At 37.1% G+C, this 20,496-nt stretch overlaps 1 protein-coding gene across 2 annotated transcripts in view; it reads right to left on the bottom strand.

Moving 5' to 3' along the window:
* The window catches only part of DOCK1 (dedicator of cytokinesis 1), a 502,791-nt gene that overhangs the window by 355,148 nt on the left and 127,147 nt on the right, over window positions 1–20,496 (bottom strand). For both annotated transcript variants that reach the window (XM_089510135.1, XM_089510136.1), the window contains 7 exons: window positions 19,696–19,799; window positions 18,785–18,968; window positions 13,284–13,381; window positions 9,406–9,495; window positions 8,511–8,611; window positions 4,934–5,059; window positions 3,715–3,823 (listed from right to left, as the gene is read on the bottom strand). In XM_089510135.1, coding sequence (XP_089366261.1) covers window positions 3,715–3,823; window positions 4,934–5,059; window positions 8,511–8,611; window positions 9,406–9,495; window positions 13,284–13,381; window positions 18,785–18,968; window positions 19,696–19,799 — 812 coding nt within the window. The remainder of the gene's footprint in view (window positions 1–3,714; window positions 3,824–4,933; window positions 5,060–8,510; window positions 8,612–9,405; window positions 9,496–13,283; window positions 13,382–18,784; window positions 18,969–19,695; window positions 19,800–20,496) is intronic.

Here is a 20,496-nt window from a genome sequence, read left to right as displayed (position 1 = left end):
TCTTCAATTTGTGCTAGCATAAAAAATACTATTTTTTCAAAATCAGGAATAGATTCTTCTGAATTTGCTCTTTTTAAAATGGTATTTCTGGCAGTCTCTGGGGCCTAGAAGTCCCAGATGCAGAAAACTAGGCCCCATACCCACTCCAGTTGCTAACCCTAGTCTAAGAATACTATAGAGCTGCATGCAATATGTCTTGGGGTCCTTCCATCAGAGACAGAAATCAGTGATAACACAATATTTTTTTCCTTATATTAATAATTGCTTCCATTCAGCCATTAAATATAGGAAATTGGACTGAATGTTGGAATAAGTCATGTGACAGAATTATTAATTTAACACAGATACAGTGGGGAAAGACTATCTATTCCTTTTAACAGATCTCAACTCCTATTTCGCTTTCTGTTAAGTGAAGTCAACATGTCCGCCATGGAATATTTTCTGTATCCATCTAGGCATCCCATGTACTGTCATGGGAGGCTCAGCCACTATAAAGTTAATTATTCCATAATGAAAATGACACAGTTCACATACAGAGCTATTACAGGAAACAAATTTCTCATTTATTTAAATGACTAAGTAGTCTGTAACAGAATACGAAAAGGCTATTTTCTAGGCTGATCTGAATTAATAGAACTGTAATTTCACAAATCATCAATTGCTCTTCACAATGAAGGGATCTGGACAAAGGGGAGAGGGGAGGCTACAACGGAGAAAAAGACACAGAATGTAATAGTTCTTTTCACTTCTTTAAAAATGAAAAATCTCTGACTATACATTTTGGGGATTTAACTTTTTGGCTTATTATCTTTCCCATCTCCAGCATTGCATCATCAACATTATCAATATATTCTTAGAAATAATCATTTTAACTCATACCATAAAATCTCACCTAGTAGTAGTACTACTATTTCAACTAAACATATTTTAAGATATAAGTTAAAACAGGTATACCAAGTCAATAAAGACGTGCACATGTGACTCTTAAGTTCTACACTACCATGTTTTATTTCGTTCCATTCCAAACAAGACTAACATAGCAGCAAACTTATATTCAGATGTCTTTTGCCTTGAGAACACATTTAAAGACATACTGGCTCTGTCCAGGATATGTGTGCAAAAAGATATCACATGCTACTATCATCTCATAGAGCAGGAGTGAGAAACTGTGTGGTGGACAAGGGACACTTTTCCTTCCAGATCTCCCCATGCCCCCAAGCTCTAATACATCCTATTTTCAACTGCTGACCTTCTCAAAATGATAACAGGAAGTGAAGGTACTGTATATACTCCTGTATAAGTCTAGAAATTTAGGTCAAAAAATTGAACCAAAAAAATCTGAGTCGACTTATCCACAGGTCAATTTAAGTACCGTATCTTAAATCTTATTTAAAAGAAGAAACCATCTCCTGGTGAAAAGCAAGAGTGTAATATATGAAGCACCAACCCCCTCTACTCATCTATCCAGGTTTAGTAAGCACAAAGACCTATGGTATGTCTGCTGGAATTTTGTAATCTCTTTGACATTGTTTTGCTTTGCTTCATCCTTTAGATCCTTCACTATATGCTCCAAAATTTTACCCTCGACTTATCCATGGGTCATAGCAAAATCCATAATTTTGGCCCCAAAACTTGCCCTTGACTTACACATGAAGTCAACTTACTGTCGAGTATGTACGGTACATCTATTTCTGCAACCAATCTGAGAGTGACTACAGAAAAAAAACAGAGGGTATTTAGGTGTAGTAAAGGGATCTGGGGTGCTTGTGGGGTGTGGAGAATTTTTGTATGTTTTTGTGAGATTGAGGGGGGGTTCTGCGTTTAGGACAAAAATTGAATAAATTGCATAAAACCATGCTATATTTTTTTTAAAAAAATCTGGGGGGGAGGGTTGAGGGGCTTTGAATGGCTGGTAGTAGGCTCCAGAACCCACAAAATTGGGAGTCAGGGCCACAGGTGGGCTGCAGGCCACACTTGCCCACCCTGTGGCAAGTTTACTAAGTATGTGCATTCAATGTCCAAATGGATTTCACAACCCGTATGCTCACATCCCTGCTCCAGGAAAGAAGCAAGTATCTTAGGGGCTGTACAGACAGCCCAAAAGGAGCGGCTCTTTGCCACCACTGGATGTGCGTGGTTGGGGATGTGGCAACTGGATTTCATGCTCCCAACCCGCCGGAAAAAGAATTTTGTACTCCAAAAACGAGCTTATTTTGCCGGCGCTAAAGGAGCACCGTAAGGGGCGTGTCGTGCCCTGATGATGCTCCCTGTGCACAGCGCCATTTGGGCACTGTGCATGGCGGATGAGGGTCTAAATACTGGACCACTGGAGATTCATCATAATTCAACTGCTTCCTGCTCTAAAACTGGTGCAGGCTGCATGCTTGTTGAACAGTACTTCCACTGTGATAAATTCAAAACAGATCCTGTTTGATGAATGGGGAATGATCCAAAAGAATCAGCAGCAGATCTCTTCATCTTATATTACATTTCTTTTTTTCTCTTTCTTTCTTTGGTGATTATAAGAGATGCATACACATTTTTGGAAAGATCATGTTTGTGTTTTTTTGTTAAGATGGTGAATGCTTATTTAGGGGCTTGAAGGCCCTTTTAAAGTCACATCTTATTTACTTACCATTGTATAAAGAACACGACTTGACAAAACCATACTTGTACCACTGCAATGTTGCCAATTAAGAGAGTAGCATTAAAGCTACAGAGAAAAAACTCTATTTATAAACTTGATATTCTACTACAAATGCACTAATCCAATTTCTACTAAAAATCTTAAACAAGGTAGTTCCACTGCAGATCCTATTCCACAGCACAAAATTCTAAGCTCTTGAGAATACACAGCTCCGTAGGCAGAGCCTGAACATAATTTTTCAAAGTAAGTAGGAATTATCGTGTTTCTTCAGTCTGGCCAAAAGCTTTGGAATTTGGCAGGAGTTGTAAGTGTAGATATCAGCATTTTTTTCTTATAACAATAAAGATCCAAAAATGTTCTTCTTGTGAATTTCCAGTATTAGTAGCAGCTCTTTAAATTCAATTCAGTGTGTGTGATTCTCATGTCCTGAGGGTTTTCAGTACAGGCTGGGGCAAATGTCACACATCTGCATCTGTTGTCTCATAGTCTTCAGTTATCCTTTTGCACACTCCCATTTAAGGCGCTTTAAATATGAGTGTGATCTGAACCATGGAGAGTTCCCACTGAATGTCATTTCCTCATTATAGTTCTGCTTACCAAACTGAAGGGATTTTCTGCTTCTTTTTTCTTTCTTTCTTTCTTTTACTGTTATTGTGTTAAAGTGATATAGTACTTTAGCAACATGACTATAACAATCCCATTTTTAAAAGACTGAATATGCAAGAACAGAATATGGATACAGAAAGAGAAGCTGGGGGAAAGTAGTGAATTCCTCTATCTAGTGCCTACTTACTCACGGGACCTATCTTATCAGCAAGAGTTAAAATTCACTAACTTGTCTTTTGAAAAAGATCTTAATATTAAACAGTACTTCTCCCTTTTTAAATATCTAAATAATCTAAATCTAAATCATCTTACCTTCAATAATTATACTTTGCATATAATTATACATTTAATGATATAATAGAATTCTACAATTATACACTGTAAGATAGACATATTTTTAAAAATTATACCAAAATGCCACATTAATGCTAAACCATTTTTCTTTGCAAAACATATGGTACCTTTACTATAACAGTCTGTTCAGAGGGACTACTCATCATCTCATTTATTGACTTAAAGAGCTGAAGCAAAGATTCCCTAAAGTCAGCTTCTCCTTTGTTTTCATAAAGTCTGAAAAACAAATAATATAAATGTAGCTATAATATACAATAGTTTCTTTAAAGGAGATTCTCAAAAAGACACTTTTCATCAAAACAGCTTTTTGATTCGTGATTTTAAATTAAATGTGTTAATTCTGGCAAATATACCGACTTTCAAAAGGTTGCTCTAGATGTAAAAATAAATACTCAGAAGGGTGACTGAACACATTAAGACAGGCCATCAAGAAACAAGTCAACCTCTCTGAGATTTTTCACATTTTGACAGATTTTAAATACAAAAAAGGCTTGGGGGGGTGTTACATTTTTATACAAAAAGACAAATTCTGCTGAAAAACCAGTCTGTTTTGTGCAAATACACTGTTTTCTAATTCAAAATACATTTCTGCACAAATAAAGGCTTAAGTCCCAAAATTCAAAAAATAAATTTTCAAAAATTCTGAAACCCCCTTTTCCCGTAGGGAGATACTTCTGGAATTATTCAACAAAGTAACTTACTACCTTATGATGTTGTTTATATTATCATCTCTGTGCTACAATCATGCTAATGTTGTGCTGCTCGGGTTCATTTTCGGCACTAGGTACTCTGAAACTGCTATATAAATTATTCTTACTCTGAATCCTGAATATCAAGACATGGGTACATGTGACTCTATTCCTTTGAATACTCACAAATATACAGATAGATAAAGAGTAGCAAATGCAAGGCATAAAACTGGCCATTATTCTATAACATAATTTGGACTAAATTTTTAAATTCTATAGAAATTTCAGTGTTTCTTAAGCAGAGGTGTCAACATCTAGGATTCCAGTTCATTAAGAATGAAACACTGCTGCAATACTAAAACTCTAGGATTTGGTAAGCTCTTCAGAAACACTTGAAAGTACCTTTCCAGACCTCAGAGTAGCATACAGTGATTTAATTATTAACAAGCAGTGGAAAAAATGAACAGCTTTGTAATGCCAAACAATCAACATTAATTTAATCTGAGTGCAATAAAAAGTTGTAACATTTTAAGTTTATACAAAAGAATAATTCTCATATACTCTAAAATTAACAGTCATTAATGTAAGAATGAATTTGAAGTATTAGGAAGAATATTTTGATATATATGATACATACTGGTTGAACAAGATTCTTGACCGCACAATGAATTTAAAGATGTATTCCAAAGATTTCATAGCTTTGAATAGTTGATCCGTGACACCAGCATTATCCACATAGGTTCTTAAAACCTTTGTCAGTTTCCTATGCAAGAAGGTAAAAAAAAAAGTTCTAAAATATGTCAATATGTTGACATACAACAGCTAAACCAGATGGGAATTCAAACTCATTCTCTGAAGGAGACTTTTCTATTTCTTTAATAACAGTATGAGCCAGCATGATGCAGTGAGTTGAGTGTTAGACTAAGATTCCAGGAGACCAAGATTCAAATACAGTCAGCCCTCTGTATCCACAGATTTTTTTTATCCACGGATTCATCTACAGCTTGCAAATATTTAAAAATATATAAATTCCAAAAAACAAGACACATAAACACAAACAAACACAGACTATATACGTCAGACATTCTTTCTGTTATAGACACAATTGCGTCTAATACTAAAAACTAAACTTGATAACTAGCCTTATATACCCTTTCTGAAATATTAAATTTAAGGCACCAAGCCAACACATTTCCACCATTTTTCTCCTATGGTAGTTTGCTAAGTAAATATGGGTTGAAAGTAAACCAATTAATTTATAGATTCATTAGCAAAGATTAAGGTTTAATTTATAATACTATTCTGCTAGCAGATTTCATTCTATGTAGAGTTAAGTGGGATGACATTAATATTGACAGAATACTTAAAGGACAAACTTAGCAATGCTTCCTAAAAGATTTCCACATATTCTTACTGAGTAAAAATATGTATCCCCAGCAGAGAACAGTTTTCAGGGCCACCAAAGCTGCCACACAGAAGGTCATTGAGGAATATTTGCTTCATATTGCAATACTTTATTTTCTTTTACTTTTTATTCATATATAACCAAAAGGATGTCAAATGTGCCTACAGATGTCTACCATTTGATTCAATGTAGGCAGAATTTCCACATGTCCATTCTCTCTGTGTGAAGCTCTGTCTCTACGCCGATATGAGTGGGCCAATGTCATGCACAAGAACTTCACCATCAGCACACATCAGAAGTGAATGTGTCACATTCTTAAAAACTAGACTGTTTCACAATGTATTTTTTAAAAATAAAAAATGCCCACAAAGGATAGCACTGGCATTCTAGCTGGTGATACTGAGTGATTAACACTGGAGACCTATAACCAACCTTGTCATAAACCCCTGTGAACCCAAAGGGACTTACTTCCAAGTATGTATATACAAGACTTTACGAAGGCTTCTGTCCTAGGCTGCTGCCACATTGCAAAATTAATGCAGTTTGACACTGCTTTAACTGCCATGGCTCAGTGCTATGGAATTCTGAGATTTCCTGTTTGTTGTAGCACCAGAACTCTCTGTCAAAGAAGGTCAAATATTTCACAAAACTACAGATTCTAGAATTCACTGGTACCGAGCCATGGCAGTTAAAGTGGTATCACACTGGATTAATTCTGAAGTGTAGATGCATCCCTACACATATGTAATGTGACAGTTAGTCCTACTGAATTCCACAGCATTTACTTCTGAGTAGACACATAGACACATTGTCAACGAAATAATATTGCTACCATTAATACAATATATTTGAAATAAAATGCCAGAATGTAAAGCAACCCACAACCTTAAAAACACTGAGCTGCCTTAACTTGCCTTTATTAGACTACAGAACAAATTAAGGTTGAAATCACAATATTTTAAAAAATATCAACAAAATTAGTCAGGTATTGCAAGTAGAAAGTCATCTTTGATTTAATTTTTATTTATTTATTTCAAGGATTTATATTTATTTCAAGGGTTTATATCCTGCCTTTGTCCCACAATGGGATTGAAGGTGGGCATCCTGCCTTGAATCTTTGATATCTATTCAAACCAAATATGTTAAGTATTACTTTTAGCAAAGTACAATGGACTGGCTAACTTCCCTTAATTGGGATAATAATAATAATAATAATAATAATAATAATAATAATAATAATAATAATAATAAATTTTTTATTTATATGCCGCCCTTCCTCCGATCAGGGCGGCTTACAACACATTAAAATACAACAATTAAAATACACACTAAATAAAATGCATATAGAAAACAAACCAACAGTAAAAAAGCCCCATAGCCCAACCTCTTGGCCACGAAAGAGTAGGGAGGCCCACAGGATATTTATTCGGGGAATGCCTGTTGGAATAGGAAGGTTTTAAGGTCCTTCCTAAATTGGGCCAGGGTAGTAGACGAGCGGAGCTCTGTGGGCAGCGCATTCCAAAGGGCTGGGGCAGCTATGGAGAACGTCCTCCAAGAAGTGGAGGCTAACCTAGCCCCAGGCACCTTCAGTAGCTGCTGCCCAGTCGTTCTGAGGGTGCGAGGCGGAATGTACGAGGAGAGGCGGTCCTTTAGGTATCCTGGGCCCAAGCCATTTAGGGCTTTATAGGTAATTACCAACACCTTATATTGAGCTCGGAAGCGAATGGGCAGCCAATGGAGATCTTTTAAAACCGGTGTTATATGGCTGGTCCTGGGAACACCAGTGACCAGCCGGGCTGCCATGTTCTGCACCATTTGCAGCTTCCGAGTTTGGTATAAGGGTTGCCCCATGTAGAGTGCATTGCAGATACTTTCCCATAATTAACAAGACAAGACCAGTAACGTTAGAACAAAACAGTAACCTGGCTAGATAGAGCCCTCAATATTTTAGCATGCTGTAAAATGAATATTAATAAATATAATTTAAATAAATGTTTCATCTGACAAAATGTTGCACAATAATGCATTCATATTTAAATTATTTCACCCCCCAATCTGATTTACCTATCTGTATATAATTCTATTTTAACTAATTGTATGTTTTTAGATAATTTTATTGACCTGCTTTTATCGTATTGTAATAGTATTGTATTTTTAATTGCCTTTTGCTGTACTATGACTTTGGTCATAATCTTGTGATGTAAACCCCTTTGATCATGTGGAAAAGCGGTATATAAATAAATAGTTGTTGTTATTATTATTATTATTATTATTATTACAGTAACATTCTTCTGTTACAAAGCAGTTAATATGATAAAACATCAGTTTCTATATGATTAAAATATTAAAATTAAAATATTAACATAAATATTTAACATTAATTTAAAGTAACTTACTGAGTACCCAAAGATAGTCAGAAGAAAATTATGACTCAAGTTTTGAAAAATATCCACAAAACAGGAAGAGCGTAAGGAAATAATGTACCAACTTTTCAGTACTGGCACAATTATGATTTTCAACAGTTCTTCCCTCAACCTAATGTTTGTAAATGGGATCCGCATTTAACACTGCTGAAAGAGAGCACTTGAACAATGTCAAGGCAATTATCAAGATTGACCTGCTATACATAGTTCAGTCATTGCATTCAAACAGTATATGAATGATAAATATCCCCTCTAATAGTCCTAGTATGCCGTGATCCACTTAACTTGGGTAGACCACGCTATGTTCCACCAAGCAAACATAACAAATATGACTTCTTAGCACTCTTAATACCTCTGGTCCAAAATACATTTAATTAACAACTTACGTGTAGGCCAATGTAGCACTGAAATGTTTCTTAATGTAGGTTTCTAAAACAGGATTAAAATGCTGGAACTTCCTGTCAGCAATCAGTCCAATGATAAATACCTGTTTAATTTAAAAAGATATTACCATTACCCTGGAAAGAAAGTCTTTCAAATATTTACACAGGAGAAGGCAACACAAAAGTTAGAAGGGAACTCAAAGATGTGAGGTGATGCTTATAAGTAGGATTTCATCTTTATACAGTCTATTTTAAGAGGTAGATGACCACATGCAATTCTGAACAAGTGCTTTAACAGTCAGTTGAGAAGTAACTGCTATAGAGGGTGAACTGAGATGCTGAACAGGTTCTTTTTAAGTTCCTTCAAGACTTGTCCTCTTCCTAGCTCAGAAACCTAAGTCTTTTTTTTTTCAAAAACAGCAGCACTGCACAAAAAGTTCAAGACCTATGAAGCCCTATTAGTATTTGGGTCACTATATTCTCAGGTACAATGTTGTAAAAATTTTGAGATCTTTGGGAAAGACTTTTCTTTTAGACTGCCACCTTCTGAAGTATGTCCAACAGAGGACTTTCTTAGCAGTCACTCCCAAGGTCTGGAACTTCTTAATGAGAGAGATGAGGGAGGTGAGCTTGTTTACTGCCTGCAGACAATTTTTTTGTTTTGTTTAGATAGCCCTTAATAAATGGCCTCACTGACTTATATGGGTGCTGCATTGTTATTTCCCTTTTCTTGCTTCTTCTGAAAATGTATTTAATATTTACACTTTTATTCATTTTACATTTTAAAATGTGTCACAATTATAGAATGCTATTATAAGCTGTCTTGAGTCCCACTCACTGGGAGAAAGGGAGGATATAAATTGCATAAATAAATAAGTGTAAGAAATAAATGAATTACCAAAGCATCAAACACCAATGTATCAAATGTCTCACTCTCTGAATTTTCCATCATGATGTTAAAAAGAGCATCCAGTGTGTCTTGAAGAAACTGCAAAGAAACGCTAAAATCACTAATGTAGCAGAAAATCATATTTTACTTTGTATCAGATCCTTACACAAGGTGATATGAGAAGGATGTAATCAGAAGCATATAAGGAAAAGACATATCAAAAACAGTAAACATTTGTGGATATTTTTTAAAAAAATAAACTTACATTGTATATTAAAAAAAGAATGGAATTTCAGGCCAAACTAATGTTTGGAAGGAAGCCCATGGGTGCTATAATTAAAAAATACTGCATATTCAGCAACAGTCAATTAAATACTTAGGCAAATCAATCAAATGCTTAGAACTAAATTGGACTTCATGCCATTCTATTTAGGATTCATATTGTTTCCAGATTCACATGGCTGCTAGATATTTCAGGCCTCTAATTACCACTGAAATGAATACATAGTCATACAGAAGTGTGGAGCCCTCTAATCCACATTCTTCTGCCAAAAACCCTTTGAAATATCTGAAATTAGAGAACTAGAGAGAAACTTAATTTGTGAAAAGATACAACAATAAAAAAATATCCAGATTGAAAAGATATGTTTTTAAAGATATATGATGCAAAACTTCAATGTAAGAATTTGGGTGCTTCCTATATAAATGTTTAAAGTAACAAGGTTCCCACATAAGCCACTAGGCTAAGAACAAAAGCAATAACATCAACCTCCTATATGGATCTATTGGAGTGGTTTATAATGTTCAAGAACACATAGGCCTATTTTTGATGTTTCAACATTAACCATGTCTCTTGCAGGAATCAGTTTATCAAGTTCTTCTGCTTTAACAGTGTAAAGAGACCACAACATAATATATTTGATTTGAAGCAATAATAATAATAATAATAATAATAATAATAATTCAATTGCTTTTGAGAACTGAGATCGAAAATTAGTTCTGAATTTTTATCCATACAATTGACCTGTGATGGCTTATAGCTTTTAGCAATAAAGGATCTAGTATTACTACTTTATCCACACAAGCCTAATAGATTACTGGGCAGAATGTACAATCATAATCGATGTACTGTGATACACAGCAGGACGAGGAGGCCAGGCAAATTCTTGTGCAACAATTAAACTCACCTTTGGTAATTCACCCTTTCTCAGTCTATCTAAAGCTACCCTACAGGAATTTTATGAAAATAAGAATGGCAGAAATAAGACACAAGTCTGTGCTTCATGAGACAAAAGCAAAATACAATATCTTTCTTTTATCTATTTGAATTAAACAATATTAGAAACATTTCCAAATTTAGACAGAATCTTGACTATTACTGGAAATGTCAGCATGCAAGAGTATGGACTAAAATGCAAAAAAGAACTGGTGAAACAATGGACTGGACACATATAAATCAATCAAAACAGCAGCAACATTTTAAAAAATATACCATTGTCATGCAAAGGTTTGTTAGGAAAAGTATCTATTATAATACATATTAGGCAAAATCCAACATTCCAGAGAGTCTAGAACTATCTTCATTCGTGACCAGCATCCTGCCACATAATGTCCATTACTTCGGCTGAAAACTTGCTCTGGAGATTTTCAGAGCTTGACATCAGTGTGACTAGGGGACTGCAGTGACGAGTGTGAGAATCAGCAGAGATCTTCTGTGCATAGAACAGCTGCGAGGAGGACTGTGGGAATAATCTAAAACCGCAACCCCAGTGCCTTCTTCATGGGATCACTTCATTTGAATGATCATTTGCTAGCATAGTGTACTGGTTTGAGCACTGGAGTACAACTCTGAAGAGCAGAGCTCAGTTCCTCATTTAGTAATGGATACCCACTGGGTGACCTTGGGTAAGTCATACACTCTCAGCCACAGAAAACCCCATAGGGTCACCATAAGTTAGAAATGGCTTGAAGCCACACAATAACAACATTACTGTTATGCCTAACTCTGGATCCAGCCCAGCATTTATACATGTTTTTAAGTGAACATTGCTCTATATCAGTTTATATTAATTAATATAGCATTTCATAATCAGAGAAGGATCTCCACTCTAATATTTATTTATTTGATACTTATGTTATTTTGGTTTAAAACAAGGCCAAAACCCAACTACACTTGGAAAGCAAAGGTACCATTAAGGTTTACTAGATACTATCAGTAAGTATAAGACTTGTTGAAATGTAATATAAATGCATTTCATCTAAATCAAGCAAAGAAAAGCTAGTGTGTTGTGCTGTTTCAGAAAAGCAAGTTATCAATGGAATTAGTCAAAGGTTTGTAAAAATTCCACCCATAGCTACATGCATTTAAGGCTTTTTTGAGTTGGTGGGCAGGAAAAAATTAATCATGCAAATGCCGTTTTAACCATTAGTGTGAGTTTAAATCTGACGTCTGTCTGTCTGTCTCCCTCTCTCTCTCTGTATGTATGTACAGTGCGTCCTTGCCTTACGCGGGGATCCGTTCTGGATCCCTCCGCGTAAGGTGAATTCCGCCTATGCTCAAGCCCCATTGTAAACAATGGGGCTCGTGCATGGCGGCGCGGCAGCGCGGCGGCGCAACAGCGCGCGGGGCGCAATGAGCGCACGCCCATTCAATTGAATGGGGCGCACTGCCCCTTCCGCCCCACGCACACCCCCGTGGCTTGAGCGCGTATGCTCAAGCCGCGTAAGATGCGCCCGCGTATGACACGGGTGCACTGTACCTTCAAGTCACCTGTCAATTGATGACAACCCCATGAATTACATAGTTTTCTTAGGCAGGGAATAATCAGAGGTGGTTTTGGCAGTTCCTACCTCTGAAATATAGCCTACATTACCTGGTATTTGGGTGATGGTTAAAGAATTATCTAGTTGTGCAAGGAAACTTCAACAATAGAGAAAAACAAGAGAAAATGATTGTCTGAAATGTATTTACTCTTCAAATGAATGCATAATTTGTTGGACTAGTTTAATCATTCTGTTTAATGCATGTCATTTATCTATTTATTTTTAAAATGTTTTAATCGTACTTTTTGTTTGTTTGTTTTTTTAATTGCTGTGAAGCCGCTCTGAGTCCCAGTCCTGGGAAAAGAGCGGGATATATATATATATATATAAATAAATGAATGAATAAATAAATAAATAAATCTATTTGATATTGCCTTTAAAGCAATAAGTTATTCTATCGTATCATCAAATAATTAGCAGGGTATTTTCACACAGTAATGTTGCACCAAGCTTTCTCTGGATCATCCTTATTTTATCATAGAGATGGGGGAAAAACCTTTTACAAGGAGTATTATTCTATGTTAAATGTACAGTCGGACCTTCTTATACATGGATTTTTTTATACACGGATTTAAGCATACACGGTTTGAAAATGTTCCAAAAAAGTATAAATTTACCTTGATGTTCATTTTTTATTAGGGACACCATTTTGCTATGCCATTATACTTAATGGGACTTGAGCATACACGGATTTTGTTATACACGGGAGATCTTGGAACCAAACCCCAGAGTATAACAAGGATCCACTGTAATGTACAAACAGAAACTAAGTGTCTGTTTTAAAATACAGTCCTTATCCACAGATTCTGCATCCAAAGATTACACCACCCATGGCTTGAAAATACTCCCCCACCCCCAAAAAATTCCAAAAAGTAAACCTTGATTTTGCCATTTTTTAAATAAAAAATAAGGGACATCATTTTACTACATTATTGCATGTAATAGGACTTGAGCATCCATAGATTTTGGTATCCATGAGTAGAGCCTGGAACCAAACCCAAGAAGATATCAAGGGCCCACTGTAATTAATCGGCAAAACATTTGCAAGCAAATGGTTTTGTTACCTTAACAACTTCACCCCCATCAACTTTCATCAGTTGCCTCAAATTCTGTTGTAGCAGGTTTGTGTTCGATCTCCACTTCAGCAGCCCCAGCAAGTCCACTAAATGCAAAAACCAACAACAAAACAAAGAATAAACTTTATTAGCTCTACTGATCATGTGGAATAAAGAGGTAAACAGCTCACTTAAGCAGCAACCCTATCTAAACTGACCTGGAAATAAACAAGTACTTCTGACTTGGTATGTATAAAGTCATGCTGCCGACCTACCAAACCGGCAAATATGAATATCAAAATATGGACAGGCATATAAATAATGAAAGTAGCAAGACAGGTGACCTAATTATACAGAAAAAGCTCATGGAACAAGGGAATATTTATCAATAGTAATGTCTTTCTTTATTCTGAACTGGCATAGTCCAAGAGCAGGCTAGTAACAGTCAAAGAAACAAGGTGTGATATTCCTATGTAGGCAGTTTAGAAGCTGATGATGTGCATATAGGAACTTTCCTTAAGACCTGAATGCCACACACTATTCTGTCATTCAAAAATTACTGCTGTGGTTTTGGATCAAGTCATGAGATGCATCAGTTTATTGTGACAATTGCAATAGGTTTATTACTTATTTGCATATAATAATAATAATAATAATAAAAATAAAAATAATAAATTTATATTTTCCCGCCTCTCCCCACGGATTGAGGCGGGATCACAGCATAAAAGGCATACACGTTAAACATATTCAATAAAATCACAATATCACAAAATCACTACAATTGCTAAAAACTGGCTTTTCCTCTATTTTCCATCTTGTTATAGTCGGATGGTATTCTTTCAGGGTCGTCATAATAGGTCAGGTGGGTAGGCCTGCCGTAAGAGATCCGTCTTAAGTGCCCTCTTGAAAGCTTCCAAGGTGGTAATAAGACGGATCTCTTCTGGTACGTTGTTCCACAATTTAGGAGCCGTGACCGTAAATGCTTTGTGGGAAGTTGTTGTTAGTCTTACTCTTGGATAGTCAAGTAAATTCTTCCCTGATGTTCTGAGAGTGTGTGGAGAAATGTGTAGGTAGAGGCGTTTCCTCAAGTAACTCGGGCCCAAGCCATGTAGGGCTTTAAAGGTGATATCCAACACTTTGTATTGTGCCCGGAAGCTGATCGGCAGCCAGTGTAGAGATTTTAACACTGGTGTGATATGGTCCGATCTAGGTATTCCTGTGACCAGTCTGGCTGCTGCATTTTGGATCAATTGGAGCTTCCAAACTTGGTACAAAGGTAGCCCCATGTAGAGCGCATTACAGAAATCTAAACGAGAGGTTACCGATGTATGTACCACTGTTTCAAGGGCCCCCTGGGCCAGGTAGGGGCGCAGTTCGCATAGCAACTGAAGTTGGTAGCACACACTCCTGGTCACTGCCTCCACTTGAGATGTCAGCTGTAGAGACGGGTCCAGGATGGCTCCCAAGCTGTGAACTTCGTCTTTAGGGGAAGTGTGGGCCTGTCCAGGACTGGTTGGAAAATCTCTGTTCCCAGACCAGGGGTTCCTATCGCAAGTACCTCCATTTTAATTAAACAAACTGAACATTTTTAAAGAGAAAAGGAGTGATACAAATGCAATAACCTGCAGTGTCAATAATAATTAATATAGTTCAAAACAGACAAATTATACAGTTATGCATGGAAACTGTTAGAACACCTGCCAACAACAGGCATGTGAAACGTTAAGTCTTTCCCTCAGTCTCTTGAAAAGCTGATACAATACTTTATGATATGAATGGGTTGAGTACATCTTTGCTTTTTGTCATTCTGCCATAATAAAAATGGCATGGGGATTGTAAATAAAATCCTAGAGAGACATGCCATTAAGCAGCATATGGCTGACAAACTGTTAACAGATTCTAATGCTTTGAAACATTTGACTCCTAAAATTAGGAAGAGAAAAATTAAGTAAAGCAAAACAAAATCCAAAAAAAAAAGGAAAACAAAGACCTTTGCCACATAAAAAATAAAATTTCTGCTAGCAATGCTGTCTTTATTGTGCTAATCCTCCTACAATTAGCTTCATATAAAAAACTCTCTGTAAAATATGTCTGTAAGTATCAGTGCACATGCAGTGTCAAATATAATGCAAACAATATACATCCAAATCAACTAACATATGGGTAGCATAAAAGTCCAATTCCAAAGGTACTAAAAAGAATCGTAAAAGCCTCTTTAACATACTGCATAAAACTGACAAAAAGAGTACAGCATAACATCAAAAATGAAGAAATTACCCTCTAAACTCAATATGATTTTGTCTACCAATAAAAGCAGCATCACTACAGACATACTGCCAGCTTTAGTAAATTAATGAGGGATTACAGACCTAAGCAATAGTTTAAATGTTGAATTTTTTAGGAATTACTATTATCTCAGCTTTCCACTTGCTGTGGAATAGGACACTGAAAAAAAATCAGATATAACTACCATATGCAAGTAACATGACACTGTTCCTAGAAATTAGCAGCTGGGTGTCAAATATTCCTCTTGCTCTGCTTGAAATGTGGTTCAGTATATTCAGTGTCTAAGAGAATTATTGTTCATCTCTCTACCTCATCTTTACTGTTTCAACAAGCAACAATAAGTAAAACAACTTACAACTTTCCTTAATTTTCTGATACAGATGTCAAAATCAATCTTTGAAAAGCAGCTGGCCATCAAGAGTAGATAGCTTGCAACTCACTCTAAGCATTTACAAACCACTTGAGAACACAGTCAGCCCTCCATAACATGGATTCCACATCCACGGATTCAATCATACATGGCTTGAAAATATATTTTTTAAATTACATAACTCAACCCTTGATTTTACCATTCTATATAAGGGACATCATTTTAATATGACATTGTATATACCCAATATATCCGACTATCGCTTGAGAAATTTATGCTCCAAAAGTGATCCTAAAATTTTGGGTAGACATATAAGGGTCAGTATAGCCATAGTGCTTATAAATGTCCCAAAGCAAGCAAGCCTGATGCCCCAATCTCCATTGCACACCAATTCCTTCCCCCTCCGGTCCATTTTGCAAGCCCTGGCTTCCTATGGAAAAATTCTCCCCATTTAAATCCAGTTGCTTCTCTCTCTGGTCTGTTTTGTAAGACCTGGGCCGGTTACACACCGGCACTTTAGTGCGTGATGAGCACGGACTAGGGTTACAAAAGGGCGGTGCTTCCGCACTGCCCTAACCCTAGTGCGTGCTCGTCACGCACTAAACGGCGGCGGCCCTTCGATACGGCCGCCGCCGTGAGGACGTCACGGCCGCGCTGCCTCTAGACGAGGCGGTGCAGACGTGACGTCCTCAATCCGCGGCAGGGTGCCTAGGGCGCCCTTTCCGCGAACCAGGAAGGAGCTCCGTTTCGGAGCTCCTTCCTGGTCCGCGGCGCCGCTTTGCTTCGCTGGGCGCAGCCTTCAGACGGCTGCACCCAGCGAAGCAAGGGAGAAAGGGGCCAAGCGGCCCCTTTCTCCCCCTCCCCGCCGCTGCGGGGTGTCCTTGGGGCTTGAAGCCCCAAGGACACCCCTTTTCAGGCTGCGGGGAAGCGGCCTTTTGCTGCTTCCCCGCAGCCTGAAAAGCGGTGGATCGGGGCCTCAGCGGCTGCCGTTCTGGCAGCTCAGGCCCCGATCCGGCAGGGAAAGGGGCGGGTACAGCCCGCCTCAAAGAGGCGGTCTGTAACCCGCCCTGGTCTCCTATCAAAAAACCTCCCCATTTAAAACCACCTCTCCAGTCTCTTTTGCAAGACCTTGCTTCCTAAGGAAAAACTCTCCATTTAAAACCATCTCTCCAGTCCCTTTTGCAATACACTTGCTTCTTTTCTCAATTCAATGTTAAAACCTCTCCTCCAGCACCTGGGAATCGGTTGGGAGAGGTCCAGAGAAGGAGGAGGAGGGACGGAAGTGTTATTTCCCTCTTTCCATCTTTCCTTATAGCCCCCTAAGTTTCACCTTCAACCTATTCATGGGTCATATCAAAATCCAGGATTTTGACCTTGCGACCTTCCCTCGACTTATACATGAGGTTGACTTGTATACGAGTATATATGGTAGTGGGACCTGAGCATCCATAGATTTTGTTATCCATGGCGGAAGAGGGAGGTCCTAGAACCAAACCCCAGCAGATACTAAGGACCCACAGTACTATTGGAGCTCCCTTAATCCAGTTCTTTAATATTCCTGAGCCCAGACTGGCTAGGACCCAAAACATGATCTTTCCACCCTCTATTTAAACTCTTTCAAATATATTTCCAAGCATGTTCTTAATAACCAACAAAACTCCGTCAAAATCAAAACAGAGAATGGGATTTTAAAAATAATATTATGAGAATGAGTTATGCAGGCCCAGGAAGACCATCCACACACAGGGCAACTGAGAAGGGCTCATTTTCTCAAAATAACACTGAAGTACCTAAGTCATGATAGAGATTTGGTCACCCGAGGAATTTTTCTTTGGCCACCCCTAGCCTGTGTAATGACTGTCAGAAGAGATTTGACAGCTGAATATGTTGCCTGAATTTAAATGATCATTAAAGATCAGTCATTAAAGAACAGCAGGCATACCCAAATGATTTTTATAGGACAGTTGTGTCCTATAAACAAACTATAAAACCAGGTCCTGATAAAAGAGCACGTGAATGTATTAGAGGACTATTTAATCTTCATTGTCCTAAAGTGAGTTTTCAGTTTGACCCATTTTTCATCCACTGTACAAACCTGTTATATCCCTATAATCTTCAAATGAGGCCTTTTTGTGGGGGGAGGCAGTCTGTAACACAACTCATGGAATTCCATTTGGTGGCAATACAGCAAAGAATCTGTTATGATGGTTTCTATCCCAAGGTACATTAAACACCAATGATTATGTCTTTCTGATGTTTATAATCAATGTTCATTAAAAAAACCTCCTGGCTCACTTTAGTTTTTCCAGGCAATTACTGACAGGTTGGTTTGTGCCTTGTCTTAATATACTACTGCTCAGTTACATTTCATTTTATTGTTTTAGACTTCTTTGTTAATCATATCAGGAGTTTACAATGTGAATGTATGTAAATAGATAAATAAAAAATAAAATAAAATAAAATAAAATTAGAACCCTAAATCCCCTCCTAAAACCTATGCATAGATATAAAAATTTCAAAGACATTATAGTCCTGGGGGAAACTATAAAAATACTCATTGACTTCTCTAAGATTCCTCCCTTTTTTCCTGCTGTTTTCTATGAATATTTTCAAAACCATACAGAAACCCTTTAAATTCCTGTACAGAATAATGCAGCATGACTCTGATAATTTCTCCAGAAGGCCATCCATCCAACTCTTCTGTAACACTCCCAGAGGGTTTTTTTAAATGAGATCCATGCCCAAGATAGGTTTTTCAACCAGAGATGTGAAAGAGTAATTCTGCCTCACCAACTGTCTACTTTCAACATGGATAAAGATATTTTTTTTGTAAAGATGTGATTATAAGTCTCACCATTTTGTGTTAGCTTTGTTGAGCAAACTAGCGTAGCTATCTGGAAAGAATCTTTACTGATGGTGCAGCTTCCAAGATTTTGCATGCTCTTGCCAGCTGTAGAGTGACCTTTCTCCTCTAATTCTATTTTAGTTGATGGCAAGCTTAAATATGTTGAAAAATCTTCTAGCTTCTTTGCTTCAGCCTGTAATGGTATTCCCAAACAAAACACAATATCAAAAACAATTTTTATTCTTACATCTTTTACATTTCAATGCAGGTACACTTAACAATTTACTTCATTTTTAATGAGAACACAATTTGAAGGCATTCTCCCTTCAGTACCTTCAAAGACTAGATCAGTTGTATTTATACCTTTTTGATACCATGACTGTTCTGACTTGTTCTTATTTAACTACCCTAAAGGGAATGTAGAACAGGAAAAAAAAGTTTCATATATGTGGTTTAAACCTTTAAAAAGCTCAAAACTCAAGAGTGCTTAAGGAGCTGTTTGAAGTTTTCCAAAACAGCTATATGAAAGTGGACTTCATCTTTCTTTCTAATACCCCAAGTTTCTTTTCTTATGCATTAATTTGCTAAGGTAAAATAATCTTGAACAACGGTTTATATTTTTAAATCAAAATGAACAAAATAGTGGTAGAATTGAAATATATAACTGTGTTAGTCTGTAGAATCAGATGTAGAGAAATCTTGTAGCACCTTTGACACTAACTAAAGAAGTAAGTTGGCAACATGAGCTTTCATAGAATTATCTGAGGAAGTAGATTTATGTCTACAAAAACTCATGCTGCCAACTTCTTTCTTTAGTTAGTCTCAAAGGTACTTCAAGATCTCTCTACCTACTGAATAAAATAAGCAGTCTATACACATTCAGATTCTCAAAGTACAGCAACATGTATTTAGATTAATACCTTGTACACTATAAGATCATGCTCCCCATCCCGTAACGTTGTTCCATCATATCTCATCAATTTAACAAATGCTAGGGCAAATATTTTCTCAGACTTATCTTTGGCTGTTTAAAAATAAAAGCAGAGGAACATATAGTAAATCAATTGATGAAAATACACATAAAGACATTCTAAAATGCAGGTGCAGCCTATTCAATTACCACACATAAAGGTTAGTAAAGGTTTAGAAATCACTTTCCATATACAATAGAAATGTGGGCTGTCATTCTACCCACATTCACCTGGACATTAGTCCACCCCAGTTCAGTGGGACTGGCTTCTGAACAGACCTGCATATTAGGCTTTCAGTATCTTAGAAATATTAAGGAAAACCCCTCTATAGATGGACTGTGTGCATGCATGTGTGTGCATGGAAAGTAACGTGCAGAAGCTTTATTCTATCAAAACCGCCCCCTCATGACTGCACACATCATCAGCATTTAAATGCCAGTTTCAGGCGTTGTATGCTTGCAAACACCAGAGCATGGTCACATGAAAAGCCCCACTTTGCACGAGACTATACAAAAAATTGTGAAAAGTCCTCCACATTTCCCAGCTAATCATCTAGCTTGAAACAATTATCAGTCCAGACACACAAGCTGCTCATAGACCATGCATGTACAGCTGGAGTTAGCAAGCGTGAAAGTCTGGCCAATCTTTGGTTCTGCATGCCCTTCACGTGGGCTATACCTTGGATATTCAAATTCAAAGTCCACTTTTGGTTTTGTTAAAAGTAGCGAAGGGGGCACACAATGCTTTATT

The sequence above is a fragment of the Sceloporus occidentalis genome, unplaced genomic scaffold (genome assembly GCF_023333645.1).
Source record: "Sceloporus occidentalis isolate IW3139 unplaced genomic scaffold, rSceOcc1.0.p SCAF_2, whole genome shotgun sequence".
NCBI lineage: Eukaryota > Metazoa > Chordata > Lepidosauria > Squamata > Phrynosomatidae > Sceloporus > Sceloporus occidentalis.
This window is presented reverse-complemented; position numbering and strand designations above follow the sequence as displayed.